Source organism: Petromyzon marinus, unplaced genomic scaffold (assembly GCF_048934315.1).
Source record: "Petromyzon marinus isolate PM22_M1 ecotype Great Lakes invasive population unplaced genomic scaffold, UKy_Petmar_22M1.pri1.0 PM_Scaffold_26, whole genome shotgun sequence".
Classification (NCBI taxonomy): Eukaryota; Metazoa; Chordata; class Hyperoartia; order Petromyzontiformes; family Petromyzontidae; genus Petromyzon; species Petromyzon marinus.
The window spans coordinates 641,310-668,311 of NW_027423235.1; the positions used below are offsets into that span (position 1 = coordinate 641,310).

Genomic DNA, 27,002 nt, shown 5'->3' on the forward strand with positions numbered 1-27,002 from the left:
GGTGTTGATCCAGGGGCTGCAGCATTTAAACCGCGCGATGCACGACGACATCGTGTGCGTGGAGATGTTCCCCGAGGAGCGCTGGGTTGCCCCCTCCTCGCTGGTCCTGCACGATGAGGGCGTCGCAGGGGACGTTGCAGAAGAGAATGAAGAGGATGTGGTGAGTGGAGCGTCAACACTGCTGAACCAAAATCAAACCCAGACACCTGCAGTGTGCGTGTCTCTCTCCCCGTGGTCGCATGGATTTTTCTCCAGGTCCTCCGGCTTTTCCCTCCACAGTTACAATCTGACATGCACTTAGAGTATGTGGCTGCTATCAATTTCAAATGTGATAAGATACTTCACTGAACGATCATTTGTGGCCAGGTCACTTAAAAAGAGCTATAGAGCTCTCAGGGTCCTTACCTGGTAAAGTTATTTAGTTTATAGTTTTTAAATAGTTTTAATATAAATTTTGATTTAAAGCTTTCGTGACTGCAGTAATTCATATTCTTAGTTTTTTTTCGGTAAAGTCACGTTGAAGGGAAACAACAAAATAATAAAATATATAAAACAATAAAAACATTCTCACGACGTTTCGACCATAACTCAAACGGTCGTCTTCAGGTGTGTTGGTTTGCATAAATTTATTTTTAAACGGCGCATTTATTTATTTATAAAAACGTTAGCGCCACGCGCAACGATTTGGCAGTTTATTTAGGACTAGCCCATCTATATTCTGAAAAGAGGAGGGGGGAGACGAATTTTTTTATAATGTATGCTGTCTGAAAGCCACTGTAAGCGTGAACAATCAATTAAGACCTGAAATGGTTTATCAAATCTTTCCAATGATTGCTAAGATAGAATCCATCTTCTCCGTTGAAATTGTCTCTGTGCTTGTATATGTGGATAGCCTCATGAACGAATCTCTCATGGAAGCCAGATGGCTTACAAAGAACCTCTGTCTTGGAAAAGTCAATGGCATGTGAGCCTACTGAATTAGAACAATGATCTGCCACGGCCGAGGTGTTGGTCCTACCGTGTTTAAGGTCTGCTTTGTGTTCACGAATGCGGTCCGAGACATGGCGTTTGGTTTCTCCAATGTAACTACTACCACAGAGGCAACTTAGTTTGTAGACACCAGGGTATTGTATGTCCGGAATCACATCTTTTACAGACGGAACCAGATCACGGATTTTATGTAATGTGTTGAAACGGACCTGGATCTTGTGTTTATTCAGGATTTTGGAGATCTTTTTTGTGACCCCCGCAATGTAGGGTAAAGTGATGGTTTTGAAAGGCTCCTCAAGAGGGTTCTTCATTAGCCCTAAGAGCTTGGTCTACGTGCTTGAGTTCACTGCTTATGTGTTCCTGGTCGGATATGCATTGGGCTCTATGATACAGAGTCTTGATGAGATAATTCTTCTGTGATGGATGGTGGTGGGAATCCGGTTTCAGATAAGCATCCGTATGGGTAGCTTTCCTGTAGACAGAGTGGCTCATTGAACCATCAGGTCTCTTTTTAATTAGGACATCCAAAAAAGGTATCTTGCCATCTATTTCGACTTCCATGGTAAATCTGATGGCTGGGTGTATGGAATTGATGTGGTCGAAGAATTGGTCTAGAGCAAGCCGGCCATGTGGCCAGATGACAAAAGTGTCATCCACGTACCTCTTCCATAAGGTTGGGCGCAGAGTGGCAGTCTGGATGGCGTCAGTCTCAAATTTATCCATGAAAATGTTAGCTATAACTGGAGAAAGGGGGGAGCCCATTGGGGTGCCCTCAGTTTGTTTGTAGAAAGTTCCATTCCAAGTGAAGTATGTATTGGTTAAACAGTGTCTCACCAGGGGGGGTACCTCAGTGTTTAGTCCTTGATGAACCAAGTCTTCAATGATTGCAATGGTGTCAGGTACAGGAACCTTGGTGAATAAGGAAACTACATCAAAACTGATAAGCAGGTCGTCTGGGGACAGGGAAATACCCTTGATTGTCGATACCAGGTGAGTCGAATTTTGTACCACAGAGGTGGTCTTTCCAGTGAAAGGACGCAGGATTTCAGACAAAAAACGAGCTAGTTTTGTAGGTGGGGGAGCCGATAGTAGAGACTATGGGACGAAGGGGTGTATCTACTTTATGTATTTTTGGTAAGCCGTATAATCTTGGTGGCCTGGCAGCAGAAAATTTCAACGAAAACTGTTTAGATTGATCAATTAATGCGGTTGAATCAGAAATTATTTTGTTGGTTTGTGTGACGAGGCTGTTGGTGGGATCTCTTTTTATTTTTGTATAACTACCATCGTCGAGTAATTCTTTAATTTTGTTGTTGTATTCTATTTTATCCATGATGACAGTAGCATTGCCTTTGTCAGCTGAGAGGACTACAATATCATTCCTCTTTTTTAATTTATATAATTCAAAACGCTCATCTTTGCTGAGGTTGCTAGCTGGCATCTTAGCGTTTTTGAGGGTTGCAGCGATTTCAGATCTTGCTACGTCTGCAGCGATGTGACCCAGGCCCCTGAGAGCAACTTCTACTTGGGCAATTATATAATTAACTGGTATGTGTTTAGGTGTGACTGCAAAGTTTAGACCTTTAGCTAAAACGGATTTCAGACTATCGGAAATAGAACTGTTACTGCGATTAATTACGACTTTGTTAACGTCTAACTATAAATGCACCGTTTAAAAATAAATTTATGCAAACCAACACACCTGAAGACGACCGTTTGAGTTATGTTCGAAACGTCGTGAGAATTTTTTATTGTTTTATATATATTTTATAATTTTGTTGTTTCCCTTCAACGTGACTTTACCGAAAAAAAAAACTAAGATTATAGTTTTAATATAGTTTAAACAAAGAATAACAACAAAAACTCAACCACTTCAAGAGAGACCTTAAACATAATGAACACCGTGTGACCAGACAACAATCCACATTAGAGATGCTGTTAGCTTGATTTTGCGTTTATTAAATGACTTTACATTACATTACTTCAAAATCAAGTCAGGAGTGCTAATCATTTCATACTATTTTTGTATGTACGTAGGGGTTATTTGACCATACTTCGATGCGGGTTGGTGAACGGGGGGGGGGCATAGATCAGGAGCATAGAAGGACAGGACAACAGTTCATTTTGCTGTACTGCGCTCTGCTGCCTGCCATTTTGGCGCAGAGCCTATACCACCTGTTATGCATATCCAGGCTCAACACGGTGGCGCTTCCACGGTCTGAGCTCCTTTTTAATGTTTATTTTAATTAACTTAATTAGAACTCAAGAGATCAGGACACGTATCATTTGCGAGAGTGACCTGGGTCACAGGGTGGCCTCTATATTGAAAACTAATTTCTTTAGAACTGCTTTTTGTATTTAGATTGTTGTCCTTTCCGCGCACCTCCGATTAGCATGGTTGGCTGTGTACGGTGCGAAATAAGTTCTACATGCATACATACCACAGTGACAAAATGCAAAACATAATAAAGTACAGCAATGAAGTTAATTGAAATTGGCACGAAAACAACTGTGGTTTATGAAAAGTCGACAATATTGCACAAACATAAACAAGTGTTAGATATTAAATCGCATGTAGTGCAAGTTGGCTTGGGCAGATTATTTATAGGCTGATCATTGCACAGTTATACTTATTAAAACGTTACGTAAACATTAAACACATATAGGGTGACTGATGTGCTAAGCAGGTAAGAGAAAATGTCAATCAGTGAAATCATAAAGAATCGAGAGATTAAGCATCAAATTGTGAATTAGATGGGAGGGTAACCTTTGTTGTAGATAATATTGGTCGCAAAAGCTTACGCGTTTTTTTTTAAACGTGTGGTATCTGATGGGCGTGTTCCGGTTGATTCTATCAATCGCCAGAACTGTTTTAACTTATAAATATTTACGGAGGACTCCTCACTGTGATCTTTTGTCATTTTAACAAAGCGTCAGTCTCATTATTGACACTGATGAGACACAGCATGAAACCACATCTGCAGGTTAAGCGCTATTGTTTTGGATTGCTCCTTCCCCTTCAAGCCAAATTGTATTGTGTTATGCAGTGAGTTGGTTAAAAAAATAGTTATTTCATTATTTCAGTGTGTGAGAGAGACGCTACTGTGGTGAGTGCTCATTTGAGTTTGCGTTGTCATCTCCCGGTGCTATTCCAGCTGCTGCTGCTGTCGTCGCTCTTGCTTAGATTACGCAACACGATGTTTATCCTTTGTTTTGGTCTCCAGCTGAAAGCCGAAAGTGGGAAGATGCGTCGGCCCACTGGCAAAGTGGTCGGCATCATCAAGCGGAACTCGAGGCCGCTGTGCGGCATGCTCATGCCCAGCCCAATCAAGGAGGTGGGCTGATCTGCATGTGTGTGTGTACGTGTGGGGAGCGGTAATGTAGCGGTTAGCGCGCTGCGCTACGAATCCTGGGACCCGAGTTGGATTATATTTATCGCTCATAACCAATAAACAGCGCCAAATGTCTGAACCTGTCTTGGGCCCTTCCCTAGGTCGACTCGGCCATAAATGAGTCTCTGATGTGGCATGTAAACATCAGCGCTGTGGAGACAAAGGCGGTCGGGCATGGTGCTGGCCGTACCCACCCCGTCGTTTGCCGTACCAGCTTGAATAGGTGTGTGCTGACGGCACTTGCCCAAACAGTTTGTTGAATGCCTTACTGGGGGCTTTTTGGGCGTGTTGCAGGCCACCCGCCACCTGTTCACGCCCGCGGACCGCCGCATGCCACGAGTGCGGGTGGAGACAAGACAAGCAGCGTCCCTGCAGGCCCACCGCATCGTGGTGGCCATCGGTGGCTGGCTGCGACACTCCCGCTACCCGAACGTACGACTGCACCGTGACGCCCCGGACGCCGTGACACCTCACCCGTCTGTCCCGTGGTCGGCATCGTCGGGCTCATCCTTCTGTCACTTGACGCGCGGCCACGCGGCTCTGTATGCAATACAGCCGTCGAACCCAAAACACGAACGGTGACACGGTGAATTGGAAGTCAGGGTGGATGAAGTGGCACCACTGTGATATTTTTTTGTTTGAAAGCATGGCAAACTCACCTGTGATTCAACCTAGGTTATCAAGGTGTTGTAAGTTGATAGTCTCAGCCCAGTCACCAATAACTGCACCAAAAACGATATTAAATTTGGTCGTGCACTTTGATTGTTTTATTTCCATCTCTGAGAAAACTACTGCGTTTGACTGCCATGTGATGAACATTACTTTGATTGGCAGAGTGGTTGGAAAAGCACTGCCCCCCTACAATTTGGACTGCATTTCACTTCAATGGATCTTAGAAGTAGCTCTGTTATGTCTGCTCCTGTGGGTCGTCCTTGACCACGAAGGGTTTGTATAGATTGCTTGTCTTGTGCGATACCATTAACACAATGAGAAACAAAATTGGTGAAAAGTTAAATATATTGTTAAGATGTATTCTTTGGGTTGTATCTTTGTTTAAACAGATGTCGGTTAATATTCTACATAATGTACGTTAGGTACAAGGTTGGCATTGTGGTTGTGCTTTTCATACCTATTTGCCACTGCACAACCGAGCGACACCATGGCTGGCACGGTTTAGTAGGCTGCAGGTTGTTTATCCACTGCAAAAGCGGATCCATGCCATGGACGGTCAATGCTTTGAACAAGTCTAGGCACATGCAGATGACGCTGTGGTGCCACGTCCCCGCGGTGTACTGACTGCCGTCACACAATTAACGTGTCGCTATCCCCGCCCCTGGCCCTGCTCGGCCCCCGGATATATTTGGATGCCTTGTGGGGCCAGCATACTACGGTTTGGTTCTGGTTCGACACGGCAAAAAGCCAGTGGGTGACCACAGACACTTCGAGAGATCTGCACTGTCTGGGTTCCAATGTACCAGTGGAAAAGGGATACCGGTGACGATTGGCCACGTATGTGCATATGCATGTTGAACTTCTTCCGTACCATACGTAGACAACCGTGCTAATCGTCGGTGTGCTTGTGCAGGGCCATTTTGTGCGCTCTCTGGGCGAATGTGGGGATAAGGAGACGGAGACGGAGGTGCTGCTGCTGGAGCACGACGTGCCACACCAGCCCTTCAGCCAGGCCGTACTTGCATGCCTGCCCCCTCCCACGTTCAGCATCACAGCAGAGGTACGCATGAGACGTGTGACGATATGTCAATTCATCGATTGAGTTCAATTCTTACGCCTGCGGTGTGTTGGTGTGTTCGGTCGTGCATGTGAGAATCCTTTACTTCAATGTTCTTTATTACAAGGCCCACGGGCCACTGGTGGCCCCTGGGTGGCCTTTGGTGTGGCCCATGACGTGTGGCCCCCGACGTATAGGCCCCCGACAATAGACAAATGCGAAAACACCCCCATCATCATCATCGTGCTGTCAAACCGCAATAGTTTCAAGATGTTTGGCCTGCGTAGAATACCTTCTAGAGGACCTCTCTGGAGCTCTCCCTCCAGTCGAGGTCCTTCCGCTGCACTGGCATGAACGAGAAGCCACGGGGCTCTACACCTTTACCGCAGACCGTATATAGAAAAGCCGTCGACCTGAAAGAAAGTCGATGGCTCGGACACATCATCGTAAGAAGAGAGGAAATTCACATCGGAGGAAGGAAGGCGACGGACTTATGGAAGCACCAGGGCGGAGACCCGAGAGGCAGGCCTCGAGAGATGCGGATCAAAGTGGTGAGCCAGGATATGGAGGACTTTGCAGTAGCCGTGGAGATGGTCCAGTACATAAATGAATGGAGCAAGGGGACTACAGACTTTTTTCCTATAATGCTGTACTTGCGTTCCTGAAGAACACCGAATTGTGGAAAAATCGCATAATAAATAATATAGGGTAAAGCACAGTCCGCGATAACACGTGAGATGCGTACGCAGGCTTAACAAAGACTTCGGGTACGTGAGTAGCATCTAGAAGCATCCAGAAACATCCCGCCTTGTGTGATGCTACACCGAGGCAACCGTACAACCGCTTATTCTGCCTCGCACAACGCAGTTCTGTTCACTCGATCGCCTTTTATCCAATTCGCATCCATGTTATGAAAAAATGTGTTCCCTAATGCATTCATCGCATTATATCTAATTCACGATATGAAAACACGCAGAGTTATAGGAGAACGGACTGTACTTTCAGAATATTCAGTCGCCTATTGAGAAGATAGAACGCCATTAGAATGAAGTTGGTTTACCCATGTATGGCTCACCCTGTGTTTTGTTTGTTGTAAGGCAGCGTTTTGTTGAACCTGGTGCTGTGTGTGTCCCGTACAAGGACCAGGCTGGCAGGGAGGACCTTCGTGCGTTGTCCATCTGCAGTGTGGATCCTCCAGGCTGCACAGACATCGACGATGCCCTACACTGCAAACCGCTCGACAATGGGAACACCGAGGTATTCATTTGGTGGTGGTAATCGTGGTCACGGTCGCGGTAATTCGTGCCTATTCCTTTCATGGTTTTGTCAAAGCTAGCGGAGGTTACAAGGGGAGTTTAAGTGGCACAATGATAAGTGCACTGCACATTCATCCTGTCAAGCTGGTTTAGTTCCAGTCATGGCTAACACCGGTCAGGACTGATTTCAACATGGCTTGGTTCTGGCTTGATCTGCTCCGTTGCCTCCAAAGAAGTATGAGTGGCTCAGCTGTGCCTTGGCTCAGGCTCAGCTTACGGAAATTCTGAGCGTGGCTGGGAGCATGCAGAGATATACGTGGAGGCACAAGGGACACGGAGGCTCAGGGCTGTAACCATGCTTAGAGGCAGCTTGGGTTTTAAGCGTTGCTTTGATGTGGCTTATTGAGAATTAGAATCAGAATATTTATACTGGAGGAATCCAATGAGCTATAAAGCTATTTTTCACATGTCCAGTAGAGGCGGGTAAGAACGTTACAACAGCAAACAGTACAAAAACATAATAGTAGTGCAAAGTACAAGAAAGATCAACAAATAACCCAAACACAAACAAATACAACTAAACCATCCCCATCTTACCAGGAAAAGCCCACTGAGGTATTGATTTATTTTTGATTAGTGACCTGGCCACAACTGAATAGCTCAACAAAGTGGCCCATCATTTGGACATTTATAGCAGCCAAAATAATAGAAATAATCTCAATGCATGTTGCGCGAGAGCCAAGCCTGAGCCAAGCCATGGCTAAGACCCCACTGGCCTAAGTGTCCACGTCACTGGCCGAATGCCTGGTTCACAATGAATGCACCAGGTAGTAATGGGTGTGCATTTCATTTCACATTATTGTGCTTTGGTTGGAGTGGCTATGGTGGAGGTTATGCATGCATGTGGAGTGAGCGACTTCCGCCAGACGTCTAGTAGAAGGCGTCTTATTTATTAAAAGCACACAGGGCGATACACTTCGTAACGCGGCTACACCTAGGCTGTACAAACACGCAGCCCATTTGCGTCCTGCGTAGCTACGCTGGCTGGTTGACGAGCGTAGCGGCGGAGACAGAGCTGCTCTTGCAGAAGAACCAGCCACGTGGTCGGAGACGAAGAGATGACGACCGTAGCGACGCAACCAGGACCCAGACCCCACGCTAACAGCCCCGAAGTTCTGATTCGGTGCTCTTTATATCTGCCTGGAGTGGCCAAGCTCCACCTCTGGCCACGCCCCCTTTCTAGAACCTTCTAGGCCCTTCGGGATGGTTCCCGGAGCTTCTCGACTGACTCCGCCGTTGACCTTTACCCCAGATACGCCCCTTCATAATAAGGCATTATGTAATGCAGCTATAACCTTAATTACCCTTACAGGCCACAGGTATCACCCTGTCATTACACATCCATGCATGTGAGGGTGGTGACGGTGTGTTAATGTGTGTTCTAGGTTGGGGTACACATCGCCGATGTGAGCTATTTTATCCGGCCGGGGAATGCCTTGGATGAGGAGGCATCTCTGCGTGGTACCACAGTTTACCTGTGTGAGAAGGTGAGATGTGGATTTCTTCTTGCCACAATATCAAGTGTTTTACGACCCGCCGATTTCATCCTTTCATTCTTAACTTTACGACATGATGTAAAATATTACGATGTAACGATCATCGCGGTACCAGTTTCCCCACAACTTTGTAATTGTATTTGACATTTTCATCACATTTTTGCGTGCTTTTCAGTACTTCCCGTATGAATAACGATAACTTAAAAATGAATTAGAATTTAAAAAATGTGCAACAACAATGCTAAATATCTCTCATGATGTTTTAAACGAGGTGATTTTTGTGGATTTCTTATAATATGATGTACCGTGACATCATGAGCGGCAGGCTATCGGCGCAGTGGTAACACTCGTGCCTTGCAGCAAGGAGACGCTGGGTTTGATTACTCAACTCTTGTGCCTTTTTGCTTGCAGCTTTGTTTGTTCTCCCCCCTGTTAGTGAATGGGTTTCCTCTGGATTCATCAGATTTCCTCTAAATAAAACCCATACAATCTTAACTGGCATTCGCGAAAACATCCCCTTGCTGAACAGTTACCTGCAGGTGACTTAATCATGTGTGGGTTTGCTTGCAAAACACTCGTTGAGTTGGTGCATATGTATTTGCCAGATTGTGTTTATTGACAGAGAAGTTGTTGCGTTTATGTGTTTGTGCGCCTGCAGAGGATTGATATGGTGCCAGAGTTATTGAGCTCAAACCTGTGTTCCTTGAGATCCAACGTCGACCGGTGAGATGCACCAACAACTGTGAACTCGCGAGTGTGCACATTGCAACCCATACTCAGCAGCTAACGTGCGTTGTTGCCAGGTGCACATGTAATCCCATGATGCGTGGCACTGTTTAAGTGTCATTGTACAGATCCACACAAGCATGTGTACATACATAAGCAGCCAAACCAGGATGGCACAATGGTAACACATGTCTCACAGCAAGAATGGCCTAAGATTGATGCCCGACTTGGTTGCCTTTCCATGTAGATTTTGTATGTTCTCCCCCTATTTGGCATGGGTTGACTCTAGGTTATCAGGTTTCCTCTCATCGCTAACATAAACGTGTTATTACTACTATGATCCTTAACCATGGAAAGCCTCACTGAATCTCATAACTTCGGGAGGGTACTGCAAAGCTTTTGCAGTCGAACAATGGTTGCTACATATATATTCCAGTTGAGTAATTTGTAACAACCCAAACCGGTATTTGGCCAAACATCCCGCTGCTGAAAGAATGACTCGACTACCAAAAACTTGGCAAGACCCTCCTGAAAAAGAGTCTCGAGACTTTGCGAGGCTTTCCTGAGTGAACACCCTGCACCACTCCAATGTCGACGACTCTGCCACTCGACGGTGAATGGCGACGGTGCATGTGCTGTGCGCGTGCAGGCTGGCGTTCTCGTGCATATGGGAGATGACTCCAAAGGCTGAGATTGTGAGCACACGTTTTACCAAGAGCATCATCAATTCCAAGGTGATTCCCCCCCCCCCCCCCCCCCCCACAGACGTTCAGTTTTTGTAAAACTCTCGTTTGCTTTCACGTGTATTGTATCGGTGCCTTGCTATGTTAGTGCAGTTGAGGTTTCCGGATGGCTGAGAGGTCAGAGCGTTGAGCTTGCACCTCTGAGTTCACAAGTGTAGCGAGATGAAACGGGTTCACAAGTGGTAGTATGTATGTTGAACTTCTTTCGCACCGTACGTAGCCAACTGTGCTAATCGGAGGTGCGAGGTAGGACATGAAAGTAGTGAGTTGATGGTCTCTGTCCAGTCAACAATCACTGCACAAAACACAGGTTTGTTTTTTTAGGTTAGATCGTGTAAATATGTAAATGTGTCATTAAACCCACCCCCACCCGACACAGCCAACTAATAAGGGTTGTCACGTAAACAGAACATGCCAATTCGTCACGAGTACAGCACACCGGTGTGTTGTACCAGTGACGAATTGGCCACGTTCTGTTTATGTGACAACCCTTACTAGTCGGCTGTGTCGGGTGGTGGCGGGTTTAACGACACATTTATGTATTTACACAATCTAACCCAAACAACCTGTATTATGGATGATATTGGTCACGAAAGCCTACGTGTTAAACTCACTGCATGAAAGACCACCAAATTACATTGCACTAAATTTGGTTAAATTCCAGCTTTGAGAATTAAAAAAATATATCAATTTTACTTTCTTTGGGTGAGCGTAACTCTCAGTGGTCATCGGGAGCCACGTAGACATCTGTTGAGTTCTGGCTTGGGCTTGGATCAGGCGTGGGCATTGTGTAATTGCGAGGACCCCATGGTTCACCCGTGGTGTGTTCATCGTATCCCCGCAGGCGTCTCTGACGTACGCAGAGGCTCAGCTAATGATGGACGACGCTGGGCGGAAGGATCCGGTCACCAGCAGCTTGCGTGGCCTCAACTCCCTGGCCAAGATCCTCAAGCAGAGGCGCATTCAAAACGGGTAACTCATTGTCAAGATCCTCATCCCCTCCACCGCCACTGGAGCGATGAGCCGTATTAATGTGTGCACCGCATTTAGTCGATCGGCAGGTCGCCTGTGGCGCGGTAAAGTGTGGTTACTCCCGTGTCTTCTAAGACATCCGGCCAGCGTGGAAGAGTAGGCTAAAATACATTGAGAGGGACTGTAAAAGGGTGTATCCCTAGAGGGGCCGCCTCTTATGGGAGCCCCCTTCTTCCAGCAGTGGCTTGAGCAAGCAATTGCAAGGCTGCACCTGTTGCTTTTTTGACCCCATGATGCATGAGGCTTGGGTGAATATCATGCACAAACAAGTGTTACAGGATTCATACTCTGGTTTTTTTCGGTAAAGTCACGTAGGTAAAACTATAAAATAAAATAACAACTAAATTAAATCACGACGTTTCGGGCGCAACACAAGCATCCTTCTTCAGGTGGGACAACCACAGCCAGAAACAATTGCTGAAGTGGGCAAAAAAGGGCTGTTGTAACAAGAGGCTATATAGGTAAGAGAGTGGGGGGGAGCAAGGGGGGAGAGATAGAGATGGGGGGTGTGGGGTAGGGGAAGTGGGGTGCTGCTAGAGGGATTAAAGGGGCGAGCACGGCAAAATGCCGGGGGGGGGGGGAAGTGAGTGGGGCTGGGAGTGGGAGGCTGAAGAAGCTGGAGATGCGGAAATGAAGGCAACAATAAAGAAGTTAAGGTTTTACCTGGTTAATAACATCCTTCTAGATTGGAGTGTTACAGGCTGCTGCGGGGCTACATTGTGGGCAATAGAGGACAATGCAGTGACATACATTTTTTACTCTTCTTAATGCTCCCATGTCTGTGCTCCCCCACCTTTGCCAACGCGTACTGACCACCACGGTTAAGTACGGTAAAACCACCCCACGACCCGTATGACAGGGGGCGGCCCTCATCCAGCAGTGGATTGACTTAACGAGCTGTGCATGTTCAACTCAAATATCTGAGTTTGTGAAGTGTCTTATATTAAGATTCTGTGTTGTTTTGGCTGGACATGATAATCGCTCATGTCCCTTCTCCACCCGTAGGGCATTGACTCTGGCATCCCCTGAGGTCCGATTCCACATGGACAGCGAAACCCACGACCCGATCGACCTGCAGACCAAGGAACTCAAGTGAGTCTCGTCAACAAGACACCTCCCATGACTGCGATCCGACTGTTGTGCAGATCTCTCTATCAGAATCAAAATATATATTTCTACTGGAAGAATCCGATGAGCTATAAAGCTCTTTTTTCACAGATGTCCAGTTGGGGCAGGTCACAACGTTACAACAACAAACAATACAAGCACACGTTAGGATTGCAAAGTATTGGAAAGGTAAACAAATAACTTAAACAAATATACAAATAAAACTAAACTATTTTTATCTTACCAAGTAAAACCCTGACCACAAATGATAGCTGAACAAAGTGGCTTATCACGTGGGAAATTTATTATCAGCAAAATAATCTAAGATAAAGAATCTTGACCCTTGTGGTTGATGTGTTGTGGTGGCGGAAACTGGTGCGTGTACACAGGGAGACCAACTCGATGGTGGAGGAGTTCATGTTGCTCGCCAACATCTCCGTGGCGGAGCGCATCGTAGGCGAATTCCCCGAGTGTGCGCTGCTCCGACGCCACCCGGCGCCTCCGCCTTCCAACTACGACATCTTGGTGAAGGCGGCGAAATCAAAGGTAGAGTTAGAACCCCTTTTAACGACCACCCTTGTTAACTAATCGCTTAACAACGGGCCTCCATAGAGCTCAATGTGTAGGCTTAACCGACCATTTCCCTGTTAACGACGGGCTCTTGTAGGTACAGTAAATATGAATTAATGCCACGTAAAAGGAAAACAATAAAATAAATATAAAACAATAAAATTATCACGACGTTTCGACTGCAACACAAGCAATCATCATCAGGTGTGAAAACCACAACAAGAAAATTTGAAAAAAGTGGCAGTTATTTTTAACGTTAGCACCACGGAGAGAGATTTGACAGTTTGTTCAGATGGACGAGTCCATCTATGTTCGGAAAAGAGGAGGGGGGAGACAAAAAATAATGGATGCGTTCTGACACCCACCTTAAGCGTGATCAATCAATTAAGACCCGAAATGGCTTATCAAATCTCTCTCCGTGGTGCTAACGTTAAAATAACCGCCACTTTTTTCAAATTTTCTTGTTGTGGTTTTCACACCTGATGATGATTGCTTGTGTTGCAGTCGAAACGTCGTGAGAATTTTATTGTTGTATATTTTTATTATTTTATTGTTTCCCTTCTACGTGAATTTACCGAAAGAACCAAGAATATGAATCCCTGCAGTCACGAAAGTTTTAAATCAAAATGAATTCATGCATTTATTAACAGTGTTTATTTTAATATGATGTGTTTATAATGTTAGTATCTTTATGTATTAATATCCATTGTTTAAATATTATAAAGTACGTTTTTTGGGTGAACAAGGGAAACTTTCGATGCTATCGGAACGAATTAAGCTTTTAACACGTATTTCCTATACTCGCTTAATGACCAAATCCTTTAATGCTCGTGTTCGTGGAACCAATTACCGTCTTTAAGAGGGGTTCTACTGTCTCTAGATTGCTGTTAACCTTCCTTCAATATCATCCTCCTCGCAAGGAATTCAGAGGTCGTCGGGTGGCTCAAATTTTTGTTTGAGGTCTTTTGGTTTAACCGGGTGAGAACTCAAGAGAACATAATAGTCTCATTTGCAAGGGTCACCTGGGTCACCCTATGACCCAGAGATTACAGCTGGGACCCTGGCTTCAAAATCCAGCAGCCACATTGAACATACTGTGTTATCAAGTGTAGGGAGTTGAAGGACTCGGCTCGTTTCCCAGCTACTCCACAGAAATAAGCAACAAAAAACCATCACGATAAATGTAGTACTGTATTTAATTTTAGATAAATTCCAGCAATGAAATGTTGAAATATCAGGTCGACTTATTGTGATGAACATTATGCTCAAAATGGGTGGGAATGTGCTACCCCCTACTGTGAAGCAGAGGTGTCTTGAAACGATGTCAGTATTGGCCTGAGCGAGCAATTGCAGGGCTGCACCTTTTACCTTTATCTTGAGATGTAGCCGTATAGTTTCCACTCGCCCTTAGAGGCAGAACAACTCAAAAGGTGTGACGAACCACAGACAACGCTGGAAGGCAGCCAGGCACTGTGCCAGATGTAGATTAATCCACTTGCTGTACTGCCTTCTCCTGGCAAGCCAGGTTATGGAAACCTGAATGCCCACAGGAAGTGCGCTGAATAACGTTTTTTTTCCAATACACCACAACCCTTGCTGCTTCCCCAGCACTGAACTACAAGCCACGTGCGGGATAGTCACCTCACAAACGCCGGTGTGCCCGATTTTTTTGCGCAGAACATCGAGATCCAGGTGGACTCGGCTAAGGCGTTGGCCGAGTCCCTGGACCGGGCGGCGGTGCCGGGAGCGCCACCATACCTCAACACTCTGCTGCGCATCCTGGCCACGCGCTGCATGATGCAGGCCATCTACTTCTGCTCCGGCATGGAGCCCGACACCCACCACTACGGGCTCGCCACCGCCATCTACACCCACTTCACGTCGCCCATTCGACGGTGACGTGCTCTGGCGTCAGGCACACGCGTTAAATCGACCTTCGCGATTATTGAGGGGACTATGTTGTTGTCTTGGTGTGGTCTGGGACTGTGCTGCCTTTCCCAAGTTTAGGAATTTATTTATTAATTGATGTACTTATGCAATGTTAACTTGTGATTACGGCACACCTCCAATTGGCACGGTTGGCTACGTACGGTGCGAATTAAGTTTAACATACAACTTGTATATCTTTTTTCTATTTACTTTTACTGATTTGTTTACCTTTCCTCTTCTTAGCACTCCTATCATATACCTACTGGACATCTGTCAAAACGAGCTTTTATCGCGAATCGGATTTCTCCAGGATAAAGATTCAGATTTTGACTTATTTTTCTAAAAGGTCCTATAAACGGGAAGTTTGGCCAATTCCTTAAATGGTTGTTTGGCTTGTGTTGGGGAAAAACTAGAGGATCCGGAGAACACCAACGCCTACAAGGAGGGTGACAGTGTTCCACGTGCAGAATCAAGAATCCATTGCCGTGTTGCAGCGGCGGCCAAAAGTGAAATGCAATTCTGCCATGGATCGCTAACGATTTTGTTGTGGATCTTAAATAAGAACACAGATATGAGCAGGCAGCAATTTGCGCTACATCTGTTGACAAATAAAAAATCCTCAACAAAGAATTAAATTCATACATTAACAAAGATAATTTCCACCAGCAGATGGTGCTAGAACGTGGTATGGCCAGAGTACAGTATTCTATCACAGCGTTAAATCCATCTGAGTCATTGTTTGCGTAGCTTTCTGGTGGATCGTCAAACCCGCTGAGATCCACCAGAATGAATCGCGGTGCTTGGTGGATTAATACCGCTGCTCCGTTGGCATCTCGTGGCCATACCGCAGCCTGTATCTACTGTAAATTTAATCTTCATATTAAATAGAGGCTACAACAAATGTGAATATTGTTGTTGTTGTTGTCTCCCTGTACCGTTACAGATACTCGGATGTGATTGTGCACCGGCTGCTGGCCGTGTGCGTGGGCGCCGACCCCACGTACCCGGCGCTCACCGACAAGCAGAATCAGCAGCAGCTCTGCAACAACCTCAACTACCGCCACAAGATGGCGCAGTACGCCCAACGCTCGTCTGTAGCTTTCCACATGCAGGTGGGAGGCGGAAGTGTGGGCCACGTGGAGCTTGCACGGCGTGTGCTTAGGCACCTGATAATGCGTCCATTCGTCTCTTGAAAACCATTTTTTAAGGTCACGAAAGCAGGCATCGTATTGTGCGTGTAGTAAGAATCAATTGTTTTCTATTCGCACGCTTACGTGTGGTGGTGCCGTGGCTGTACTGGTTGGCTACACTTGACATTGCTTTTCAGCATTCTTCTGTGTTTGCTGAAAAACCTGTTTACTTGGCACATTTGCCCATGATGTGACAACTTTATTTGATTGGCTCTGTCAGGTGATGGAGTATTATAGTCAATACAATTGACATTGTACCTTCACGATTGAACTCAAAATAATCCCCATGACATGATGCCAATAGCACAACTGGAATTAATTAGCGGGGGGATGCAGAAAAATACCTTAAATTTTGTTAAATAATTGTGGGCCTGGTAAGTGATGCGCGTGTGTCTGCTCTTGGCAACGTAGCGGTGATTAACGGCTGCTGTTGTTGTGGTCTCAGTTGTTCTTCAAGAGCAAGGGAGTGGTGAGCGAAGAGGGCTTCGTGCTGTTTGTGCGCAAGAACGCCGTGGTGGTGCTCATTCCCAAGTACGGCTTGGAGGGGATGGTTTTCTTTGACTCCAAAGATCTCAAGCTCAACGTTACCTTCGACGAGGAGGTAGGGCATGTGTTCACTTAACCGGGAGGCATTGGCATTTCCCGAACGGCTGAATTCTGCATTTAAACCCAGAACTGGCTTAATGCACTGGGACCCAAGCCCCCTGACCATCTCTCTACGATTAGGTTTCTATCAGACACACAGACACTTGGTTTAAGGTGGAAGAACGCAGTGAGATACGAAGCTCCGTTTTTTTGCCATTTGGCAGTGTGGACTATTGCAGAGGAAGTTACACCGGTGGATACATTAGAGCCGGATGGCTCACAGGGCTATACCAAAATAAACTGAAACTGAATTTAATGATGTAAATGCGTTTCAATTATAAAACGGTCACAGTTAAATATGCTTTGGAAATAACTGCCATGACGGAGCCCGTATTGTCACGGAGAGGACATCAGATTAAAAATACAGTAAAATCCCTCAGATCCGGAAGAATTATAGAGAAAATCTAATGCTTTCTGTAAACAATGAGAAACTCAAAGGGCAGAAAAGTACTTGTAGAATAAAAACAAATGAGGGAAATAGTAGTTGATGCAAAAAGTGATCTCTAGATGGCAAAAAGCACATGTGTGACCAGTGGATCCGGTCCTTTCCAGCATGCCTTGCATGCCGCATTACATTGTCACTCTGCGTGGATAATGCACACAGCCTAATTTGGACCAGAAGCTCAAAAGGGCTTCTCATGCCTGGTTTTCAGCTCGCGCTGAGGTGGCCCAAGCGGTATTGCATTCGCTGTGTGTTGTGGAGGTTTGCGTTTCAAACTCGGTGGCCACTCCGGTTAATACTGTGGTGTGTATTAAGCGTAAAATATTTACAGGCTATCCGCTTTAACAGTGTACGTTAAAAGATCCTGTAACGTTATTCGTGTGCCAGCATCATGGTCCAAGGTTGGCAAATTACATGCAAATTACTTATTTGGGGAGCACATATCAATCGTTCGCCTCCTTTTACAAAGACGTAGCAGTGACCTTGAATGCAAACGTTTTGAGAATCAGTGAGGCTTTTCTGAGTGACCCATGTAATAGTATGAATAATAACGTTGGGTTTACGTCAATCCGTGCTTGTGTGCAGGGCACTTGGCAGAGAGCAGTCAGCGGTAGTGTAGTGGTTAGCGCTCTGCGCTACAATCCCGGCGACTTGGGTTCAATTCCTTCGCACGGTCAACACCAGTGATGATTATCTGAACCGGTCCTGGGCCTCCCCTAGGTTGACTCGGAACTCAATTGAATGCCTGGTGCGGTGTGTAAACATCGCCACTGGGAAGACAAAGGCGGCCGGGCATGGCGCTGGCGACCCACCCCCTTGTGTGCCGTGCCGGCCTTCATCTGTCCTCCTCGCCAACAGCACTTGCCCCAACAGTCTGTTAAGGCTACATTGGAGATATGTCTTTGTGTTTTGTGTAGGGCCCCACGCTGTGCGTGGAGGGCATCGCGCTGAACATGTTCGACCGCGTGTGCGTGCGCGTGTCGCTGGATTCGTCCAACCTGCAGCACCAGCGGATCCGCATGCACCTCGTCCGCCCGGAGGTACTCACCGTGCGGCGCGACGCGCAACCTCGGAATACCACCGATTTGTATTGTGACCATGCTGCTGTTGCTGCTTGCTGCGCCAGCAGTAGTGCACAAAAAACAAACGCTCGCCGCATCGGAACGTCAGCGGGCCGAAAATTAATGACACAAGCCACAGCATAGCGCTTGTTGCCATGCAACCCAAACTGTGGGACCGTATAGTAAACCCATAGAGACACAGAGATACATAGGAGATACAGAGAGACCCATTATGATTCCTAGAGATTCATAGAGACTCATACAGATACATAGCAGTGCATTAAAAACAAGCTACTGTACGATTGTGGCCATGCAACCCAAACTATGGACCACATTTTACACCACTGTAGTCTGCGCTCCTTCAATGGAGGGGGTGGCAAGATGACACAAACTCTCTCCTGAGGCTCTCCCGTGGCTATCAGACCCATACATTGGCATTTAGCCCCTGAACGTAATACCCTTATAACACAGGAATAAAATATAAACTCCGGTCTTGGATGGAAAAAATATATGTTTAGCTAGCATTTTGAGCTGCAGTCTGTTGTCCTATACCTCCTGTAACTGGCAAATTGGATATAACGCGATGATGAATGTATGAAGGAACGCATTTTTTGTATAACGCGGATCCGAACTGGATTTAACTCGGTTGAATGAATGGAACTACGTCGCGCGAGTAGGAATAAGCGGTCGTATCGGCTGTCTCGGCGTAGCATCACACAAGGCGGGATGCTGCTGGATGCTTCTAGATGCTACCCACGTTCCTTAGTCTTTGTTCAGCCTGTGTTACGCATCTCACGCGTTATTGCGGACTGCGCTTTACCCCATATAATATATATTATTTATTATAACACGATTTTTTCAAAACGTGGTGTTCTTGAGGTACGCAACTACCGTATTATAGAACAGACTGTATATCCAAAGACTATGGGATACTATCCCTACCTATATCAGTTGTGACTGTCCGTGTGTTTAAATCCAGCTTGAAAACGTCGTTATTAATTGGCTTTTCCTGGATTCTGATTGGTTATTACTGTGAGGGGAATCATTATAATTAGCTTTTATTGCATTTTGCATGCTGTGTAAAGTGTCAGTATCACTATCGTTGTTATTATCGGCTTTTACTTTATTTGTATTGGCTTGTATCTATACTTGAGTAGTTTTTTAATGTCCAGTGCTTTTTTGAGATGTTTCGATATGCAAGGTACTGTATAAAATAGATTTTTATTATGGCCCTAGTTCATTGCACAAGAAGGGCCATTATCTGAAACGTGACCTATTTAAATGATCGTTTGGGGCTGTTGTTGATGAATGCGAGTTCTCAAGATACCAAGCTAAGTCAGGGTGTGGGAGCCTTGGTAGATATCAGATTTCTTAACAAAACTCCATGAGTCTGTTCTGCATGGGTTTCCTCCGGGTTCTCTGGTTTCCTCCCATATCTAAAAATAAGCATGCGTTGAAACTGGTATTAAGGTAGTTTACGTATTGCCATGGGCGGCAGGGTGGCACATTGGTAAACCCTTGCGTCTTGCAGCAAGAAAACTCGGTTTGATTCCCAACTAGAGTGTTACTGTGTGGAGTTGTTAAGTTTTTCAGTGTTAATAAGTGTAATAATAACGTATCACTTGTGTTGGAAATACCTGCATGTGTGTGTGTGAGAGCATTGGTGTAGTGGTTAGCACGCTGCGCTATGAACCCGGCAACCCAATTCCCACTCACCGCCAACACCAGTGAGGATTATCTGAACTGCTGTTTTGCCTACCCAAGGTCAACTCTTTCTTAAATGAGTACCTGGTGCAGTGTGTAAACATCAGCACTGGGGAGAGGTGTTGGCCACTTACCCCCTCGTGGGCCATGCCGTCTAACAGCAGCACAGTCTGTTAAAGGCTTATTTGGGTGACTATCTTCGTTGTACGTTTGTGCCATTTGTGTGTCCGCTGTCACAGATTCCAGGCTACAACCCTGCGGAGTCTACCCCATGGGGCTCGCCTTCTCCCCGGCCTAAGAAACCCAGACAGCACTAGTGTATCGTGGATGCGGTGTCAACAAGATGTCGGAGCAGGTGCATGAGTGGGCACACACTCTGGGTTTTACATCTGCAGAGTTAATTAAGTGTACATTGTGCTCGCAAGCAGAGGTGAACAATTGAAAAAAGCAGTGGCGGTTATGAGAATTGCTACCCTGAAGTAACAGACGGTTTGCACTCTGAACTTGCAATCCAGAGGTCACTGGTTCTTTGTTCTCCTGTCGCAGCGGTTCAAACGGTAGCGCAATTTTTTTATTTAGAATTTTTACCTTGCCAACCAGTACAATCAGCCAATTAAGGTGTATACGCATCAAGATGTATGAAAGGTTTAGGATATATTCTTAGTTCTTTCGGTAAAGTCGCGTTGAAGGGAAACAATAAAATAATATATATTTTATTATTATTACGTTGAAGGGAAACAATAACATAAAAATATATATATTTTATTATTATTTTATTGTTTCCCTTCAACGTGACTTTACCGAAAGAACTAAGAATATGAATTACTGCAGTCACGAAAGCTTTAAATCAAAGGTTTAGGATATCTTATGCCCAACTTCTTTGCCAGCCAAGACACTGACCCCCTTGTGATGAAGGTGATTTCACAAAAATATTGGTTACTGAATCGGTGGTGTTTATTGACTAACGCAGCAGCGTCCAACCCACAAAGCACTGTGATCCATTCTGGTATATCTCAACATGTTCCGTGATCTACCAGCAATATATGACCAGCAGTTACCCGGATGGATTTAACCGACTAATAGAACACTGTAGACATGCCAAGTGCTAGTGCAATCTATTGGTTTAAAATATATATTATTAATCCATTAATTCTTAGTCGGGGATTTTGTTTTGCCATCTGCTATAGCAAGAAATGCTTTATATTAGAGGTGTTTATTCCTATTTGTCCCGAGATCCACAATCAAAATCTTTTGCGATCATCCACCCATGGATCGCGATTCACATATCGGCTACCACTGATCTAACAGTTGAAAACCAGTTTAACACGTAGGCTTTCGCGACCAATATCCATAACACGGGTTTTTTGGGTTAGATCGCGTAATAAATATTTAAATGTGTCGGTAAACCCGCCACCACCCGACACAGCCAATTCGAAAGGTTTGTCACATTAACAGAACGTGCCAATTCGGTACTAGTAACATCACACCGGTGTCTTGGAGAGCAAAGCCACAACATTTACAATCTGAGTACAATGTTTCACCAGTATTTACAACCAGCTTCATCAGGCGACAGCCAGATTCGTGGAGAATCCTCGTTCCTTAATGCGCATGCATAATGTTTGTTGATTAACATATAAATAACCCAATCGGCAATGGATACCCATAGCCAATGCATTCATTGATTCCCCTCCCAATTCGCGAAAGAAGTGCTCACAAGTGATGGCTGTCGCCTGATGAAGCTAGTTAGTGCTGGCGAAATGTTGTACTTAGATTGTAAATGGTGTGGCTTTGCTCTCCAACACACTGGTGGACTGTACTAGTAACGAATTGACATTTTCTGTTTACGTGACAAACCTTACTAATTGGCTGTCGGGTGGTGGTGGGTTTAACAACACATTTATATATTTAAACGATCTAACCCATAAAATGTGTATTATAGTTGAAAACCTACAATTGTGCCAGGTTTGGCCTGTCGGAGTGGGCCATTAGGGTGGCCACTCGGAGGGCAAAGCTCTGGGGAATCCGAGCAAGAGCTTCGAAGTATGATTGTGCACGGTGATACCCGCAGGGGTCTCGTGATGGATGGCAAATTGAAGATTTTTTATCGCGAGAGGATTCCCTGCAAGGGATGTTAGGTTACTTATTCTTGTGAGGATGCCATTTACTGTATGAAGGGGCAGCGGTCAGCTGCATAGAACATAGTATAAAATTCCCCGAGCTGTTGCTGTTTAAATCGTCGGTTTAACGGAGAATTTCACCTCAGGTTTTTTTACACAGCTGCCCCACCCCTCATCGGACTCTGTGCAATCACACAAGGAATGTTTTTTGGAAAAAATGTCGGTGTCAGAAAATTTTAAGGTTTAATCGTTTACAAATGCGCATTTCGTTACAGCTTCTCTTGTCCTTTAGACGTGCAAAGATAATTTCTGACAAAATATTGACACGTTTTCAAATTGTTTCGTAAATGGTCATAACTTTGCTCACGTATATACAGTACTTGGGCAATAATTCTGAGCTCCTGGAGTACTGGTAAAGATTTAAGCGAGTTGATGTCTTTGCGACTTTGTGTAAATGTGTTTAACATTTTTTAGCTGAATCGTATATTTACAAGCATGTACACATGAGTTATACGCGTTTATATACAAAATTAAACCGATTTATTTTCCATGCATCTTGTTATTTTGGTTACTTTAAGTTACGTTTTCCACTGCTGGATGAACATCTCGCCACGTGATGTTGGATGCCAGCTTTAGTTTGACCATACTTCACCATGCTGGTCACTGTTGGATGATAATAATGTCCACTTGCAATGCACCACCGCGCAGTATTCACTCACCTTCGAATCGAGTCCTGCACCGCCGTTTCACATGCAAATTTGATTCACAATCCCTGGGCCAACTTGCTCCTGATTAGCATGCGATTTGCCACATTTCGATCTCGGAGGTGATTAAATGCGCCGGCTTCCAGGCTTGTTGAGCCGCTCGGAGCCCAATTAACGAAAATTGTTGCCAAAGCAAAAGCGTGAGCTCGAATGTTTGTCCGTGTTCTTTTCAAACCACCAGTCGAACGCCGGCCTCTGCCCACTCCGACCGTGCGGAGGCCCTGGCCGTCGGGGAGGCCCTCATGGTGCCTCACGGCAAATGTGGGGCCCGGGTGGGCGCGTCGACGGTTGATCGCGTACAGGCGGTGCAACTCCCACAAATGAAACATCACACCTTGCTGATCTCGTGTCCAGGAGCATAAACGGTCATCACGCAAACTCCGGTCATCCTCGCAGCAGCAGCTCTTGGCCATCGAACAAAGACGATCACCGCTTCCTTCCGATATTAGAAGCCACGAGCTATGAACGACTCGGAGGTTCGAGCAACCACAGCCGAGTGGGAAGGCAGCAGCAGCCCAGGCGGTGAGCCAGCTCCAAAATCCCCCAAGCACTGAAGTTCTCGATTTAGTACATTGAAAAACACGACGGTAAGTGAAACAACGTAAATCGAAACCAATTTTGCCATTCACTTGAGGGGCCGTCCATAAATGACGTCACGCAATTTTTGACCTCTCGTCACTCGGCGTCACAAAAAGTCAGACCCCCCCCCTCAAATATGACGTCACAAAGCTCTGCCCCCCCCCCAAAACCATATTTCCATTTTGAAAATAAAACATGCTTCAACTATTGTCATTGTAGTGCGTGGCGCTGTACTGATGTTGTAGGAGTGTTATAACAATTAGTGTTATAACAATTCTATACTTAAAGTTGCGCATTTTGATGTGACGTCACATTTCTCAAACCCCCCCCTCCCCCTCGTCACAAATGTCTGAACCCCCCCCCGAGGTGCATGACCGCGTTACCGTGTTCATTCTGTGGTGAAGGGATGAGGAAAAGGAAGAGGGAAAAGCATCCAGTGTCGCCGCACGCAGGCAACGTGTTTATTACACAGTGGTCAAAATATAAAAATGCATATATATGTAGTGGGTTCCACGGACACTGGAGACGTCTTTAGAGGCAACACGGTTTATTTGTAACTTTGAACAGAACTCCCCTTAACTCCCACTATCTAGGGAGGTACAGCCTCCGGGCTAGCGTGCCCTCGCACTGATCAAACCTGGCTCTCAGCCCTCTGGCTATCTGTGCCCTAGGGGAGGCTAACTGACCCGACCCAGCCAAGGTACGGGTCCTGACCACTGGTCCGAGCTCGGCCCAGCCCTTACAAGGACGTCGGACTCGAGGTCCCAGGGTCCTAGCTAGGGAGGCTACTCTGACCCGACCCAGCCAAGGTGCGGGTCCTGACCACTGGTCCCCGCTCGGCCCCGACCCTTATAAGGATGTCGGGTCCCAGTGTCCTAGCTAGGCTGGTCTTCTGTTCTTCGTCTTCGGAGCACTGCCCCGAGCTGTCCCAGAGGTGCCCCTTTAATACACCTTTCGGGGGCTCTCCGCCCCCGGTACCGCCCCCTCTCTAGAACCTTCCAGGGGGCTCTGGAAGAACCCCCCAACCCCTCACCTGGGGCCTGGCTCAGGGTGGCACCCCCTATGGGCTTGTGCCCGCAAATGCAGGTAAGTATACCGACGGTATAGGATGTGCATTTATGACGCTACATATATGCGAGAGAGTTTGTGGACAAGAGTCTGCTCTGCGGGAAGCAAGCATTGCCATACGAATGAGATGAGCTCGCGTTTGATGCGGGCAGTCTTGAGGACGACCGTCGACAGGCACGTGTGGAGGCACGCCGTGGTCACAGCGCAGCGCCGACTCCTGTAGGTGGTGATGGCCCAGTTGTAGAGAGGAATGCTGGAGCTTGGAGCAGATGTAGCCGAATGTAGGATAGAGCATCTTGAGGAGCGTTGCCCTCGACCCCCTCCGGGAGGCCGTATGGTTTACTTGGCACTCCCGTCCCTTAGAGTCCAGTCTGATGTAGGCCTCCTCAGGTTCCAGCAGCCTGGCTTCGTAGGTCTTCATTGCACTGCTCTGCTCGTCTAGCATAGTCTGAAGGGTCATATGTGGCTGCCTCCTGAATCTTCACCGTCCTGCAAACCTTACTCGACATCTCGTTGAGGACCCGAAGAAGGGCAGTATTCTCTTTGTTTTGTTTTTTACAAAAGGGCTTGTAAGAGCTCTCGTTCCTCCCACCGCGATATCTGGTGTCAACTTGAACGGGGGGGGGAGGGGAGACAAAGCTATGGCTTTTTTCCCAGGGGATCTGTCTTCCATGGAGCACAAAGATACAGGCGGAAGGTCCCCTTGGCCTAGCCATGAGGTCAGGCTCGAGTTGCTTACTGAGGACCCTACACCTAAGGAGGCTGTGGATCGTCCTAGGAAGCTCCAAAGTAGAAAACCAGCTTTCCAAGGCCCCCTATAAAGTGCCTGAGTCCAGGTAGAAAAATAGGAAAACTATCAAACAGGAAAGCGAGTGGTTATGTTGGGTCGAAAAAGGTAATGTTCTAATAATGTAGGGGTTGGAGCGGTCATTGCTGCTTACTCGGCCATGACGTCACTGCAACTCGTTTGATTAACACTTTTAAAATAAAAAAATCACGACGCGTACTGAACATATTATTCCGAATCGGTTTTACCACCACTACCACCATGACACAGTGGCAAGGCTGGCACATCGCAGTGCAGCTGCTACGCTGAATCATATGAATAAATATAATCAAATCTAGAAATATCCTTTCTGTACCCAGGAGAGCCACATTGAGTCTCGAGACTCGTTATTAGCTCCGTGCTGCATTGAGATGTTTGGACAATTTCAAGCATCAGGGTTCGGCACGTAGGAGGAAACCGGAGAAACGCGCAAATGTTGTGAAGCTGGCTTGGTGGTAGAAGTCAGTCCAGAACATTTGGCCCCACACCTATCACTGTAACGAATCAGTGTTCTACGGGGGCATTCTAAGCGAGGACTGATTGTATTAAAATCTACTTTGATCTACGAATCGTAATGTATCAATAATGTTAACGTGTAACATGCCCCACGGTTTTTCTTAATCTGGAAGGAGAGAACAACGGATGATCTGTGTGCTGATGATGTTGGTGATGATCTCGTAATGGCTGTTCACTTCGAGGAGTGGGAGAGTCTGATGGTGAACCTGGATCGTGCCAATAAGAGGTAGGGCCTTACCATTCGCCCTACCAAATAAATCAAAGCAGTACCTGCCTTGATATTTTGTATGTCTTCAAGGACTCCACCCCCTCAACTCCGCATGATAGGTAGTTGTGGAAAGAGTGGAGGTATTCCCATATCTGGGCAGTTGTTCATGACCAGCTCCAATTTCAGAGCGAAGGTCTTACTCTGAATTAGTTCAATGGCATATCCTTTTTTCAGCTGTTTAGCGCCGTATAAAAGTTACATGGCCTATCACTTCATACAAAGCTCTGGTTCTTTTCTGCCAAACTTGTCCTCTCCCTCCCAGCTATAACCTCCCGAAAGCAACATGTGACCTTTGTTTTGGCGTGACAAACACCAGTGAAAGCAAAACACCGAAAGTGTAATGACTACACATAATGCAAGAATCTCAATTGTATTTCTCAACGGGTATTGAATATGAAGTCCCAGGAGTGGTGAAGGTGCATCAGCCTGCAGACCCACAGGTGGCAGCGGTGGATTGGCTTGCAGACGTTGGGGTGGTGGTGGATTGGCCTGCAGACGTTGGGGTGGTGGTGGATTGGCATGCAGACGCTGGGGTGGCAGCGGTAGATCGGCCTGCAGACGCAGGGGTGTCGGTGGTGGATCGGCCTGCAGATGTAGGGGTAGCGGCGGTGGATCTTCCAGCAGTAGCCGACCAGTGAAGTTCTCGAATAAATTTACGCAATTTGCCGAACCTGGTGGCTTTGGCACAGGCGGTGGTGGTGGTGGATCTCCCAGCAAAAGCTGGGGAGGCAGTGGTGCATCTGCCAGCATGAGCTGGGTTGGGATGACAGCGTTGGATCTCCCGGCAGCAGC

General features: G+C 46.3%; 1 protein-coding gene across 1 annotated transcript; it reads left to right on the forward strand.

Annotated features, from left to right (window-relative positions):
• LOC142923065 (exosome complex exonuclease RRP44-like) lies at positions 1-26,402 on the forward strand. The gene is made up of 16 exons (XM_076064003.1): positions 1-160; positions 4,215-4,325; positions 4,677-4,814; positions 5,968-6,114; positions 7,252-7,368; positions 8,813-8,914; positions 9,582-9,646; positions 10,299-10,383; positions 11,237-11,364; positions 12,430-12,516; positions 12,921-13,077; positions 14,779-14,996; positions 15,974-16,142; positions 16,666-16,821; positions 18,225-18,347; positions 26,385-26,402. Exons 1-16 carry the CDS (start codon positions 38-40, stop codon positions 26,400-26,402), a joined length of 1,944 nt encoding a protein of 647 aa, XP_075920118.1. The 5' UTR covers positions 1-37.
• Positions 26,403-27,002: the final 600 nt, after the last annotated feature.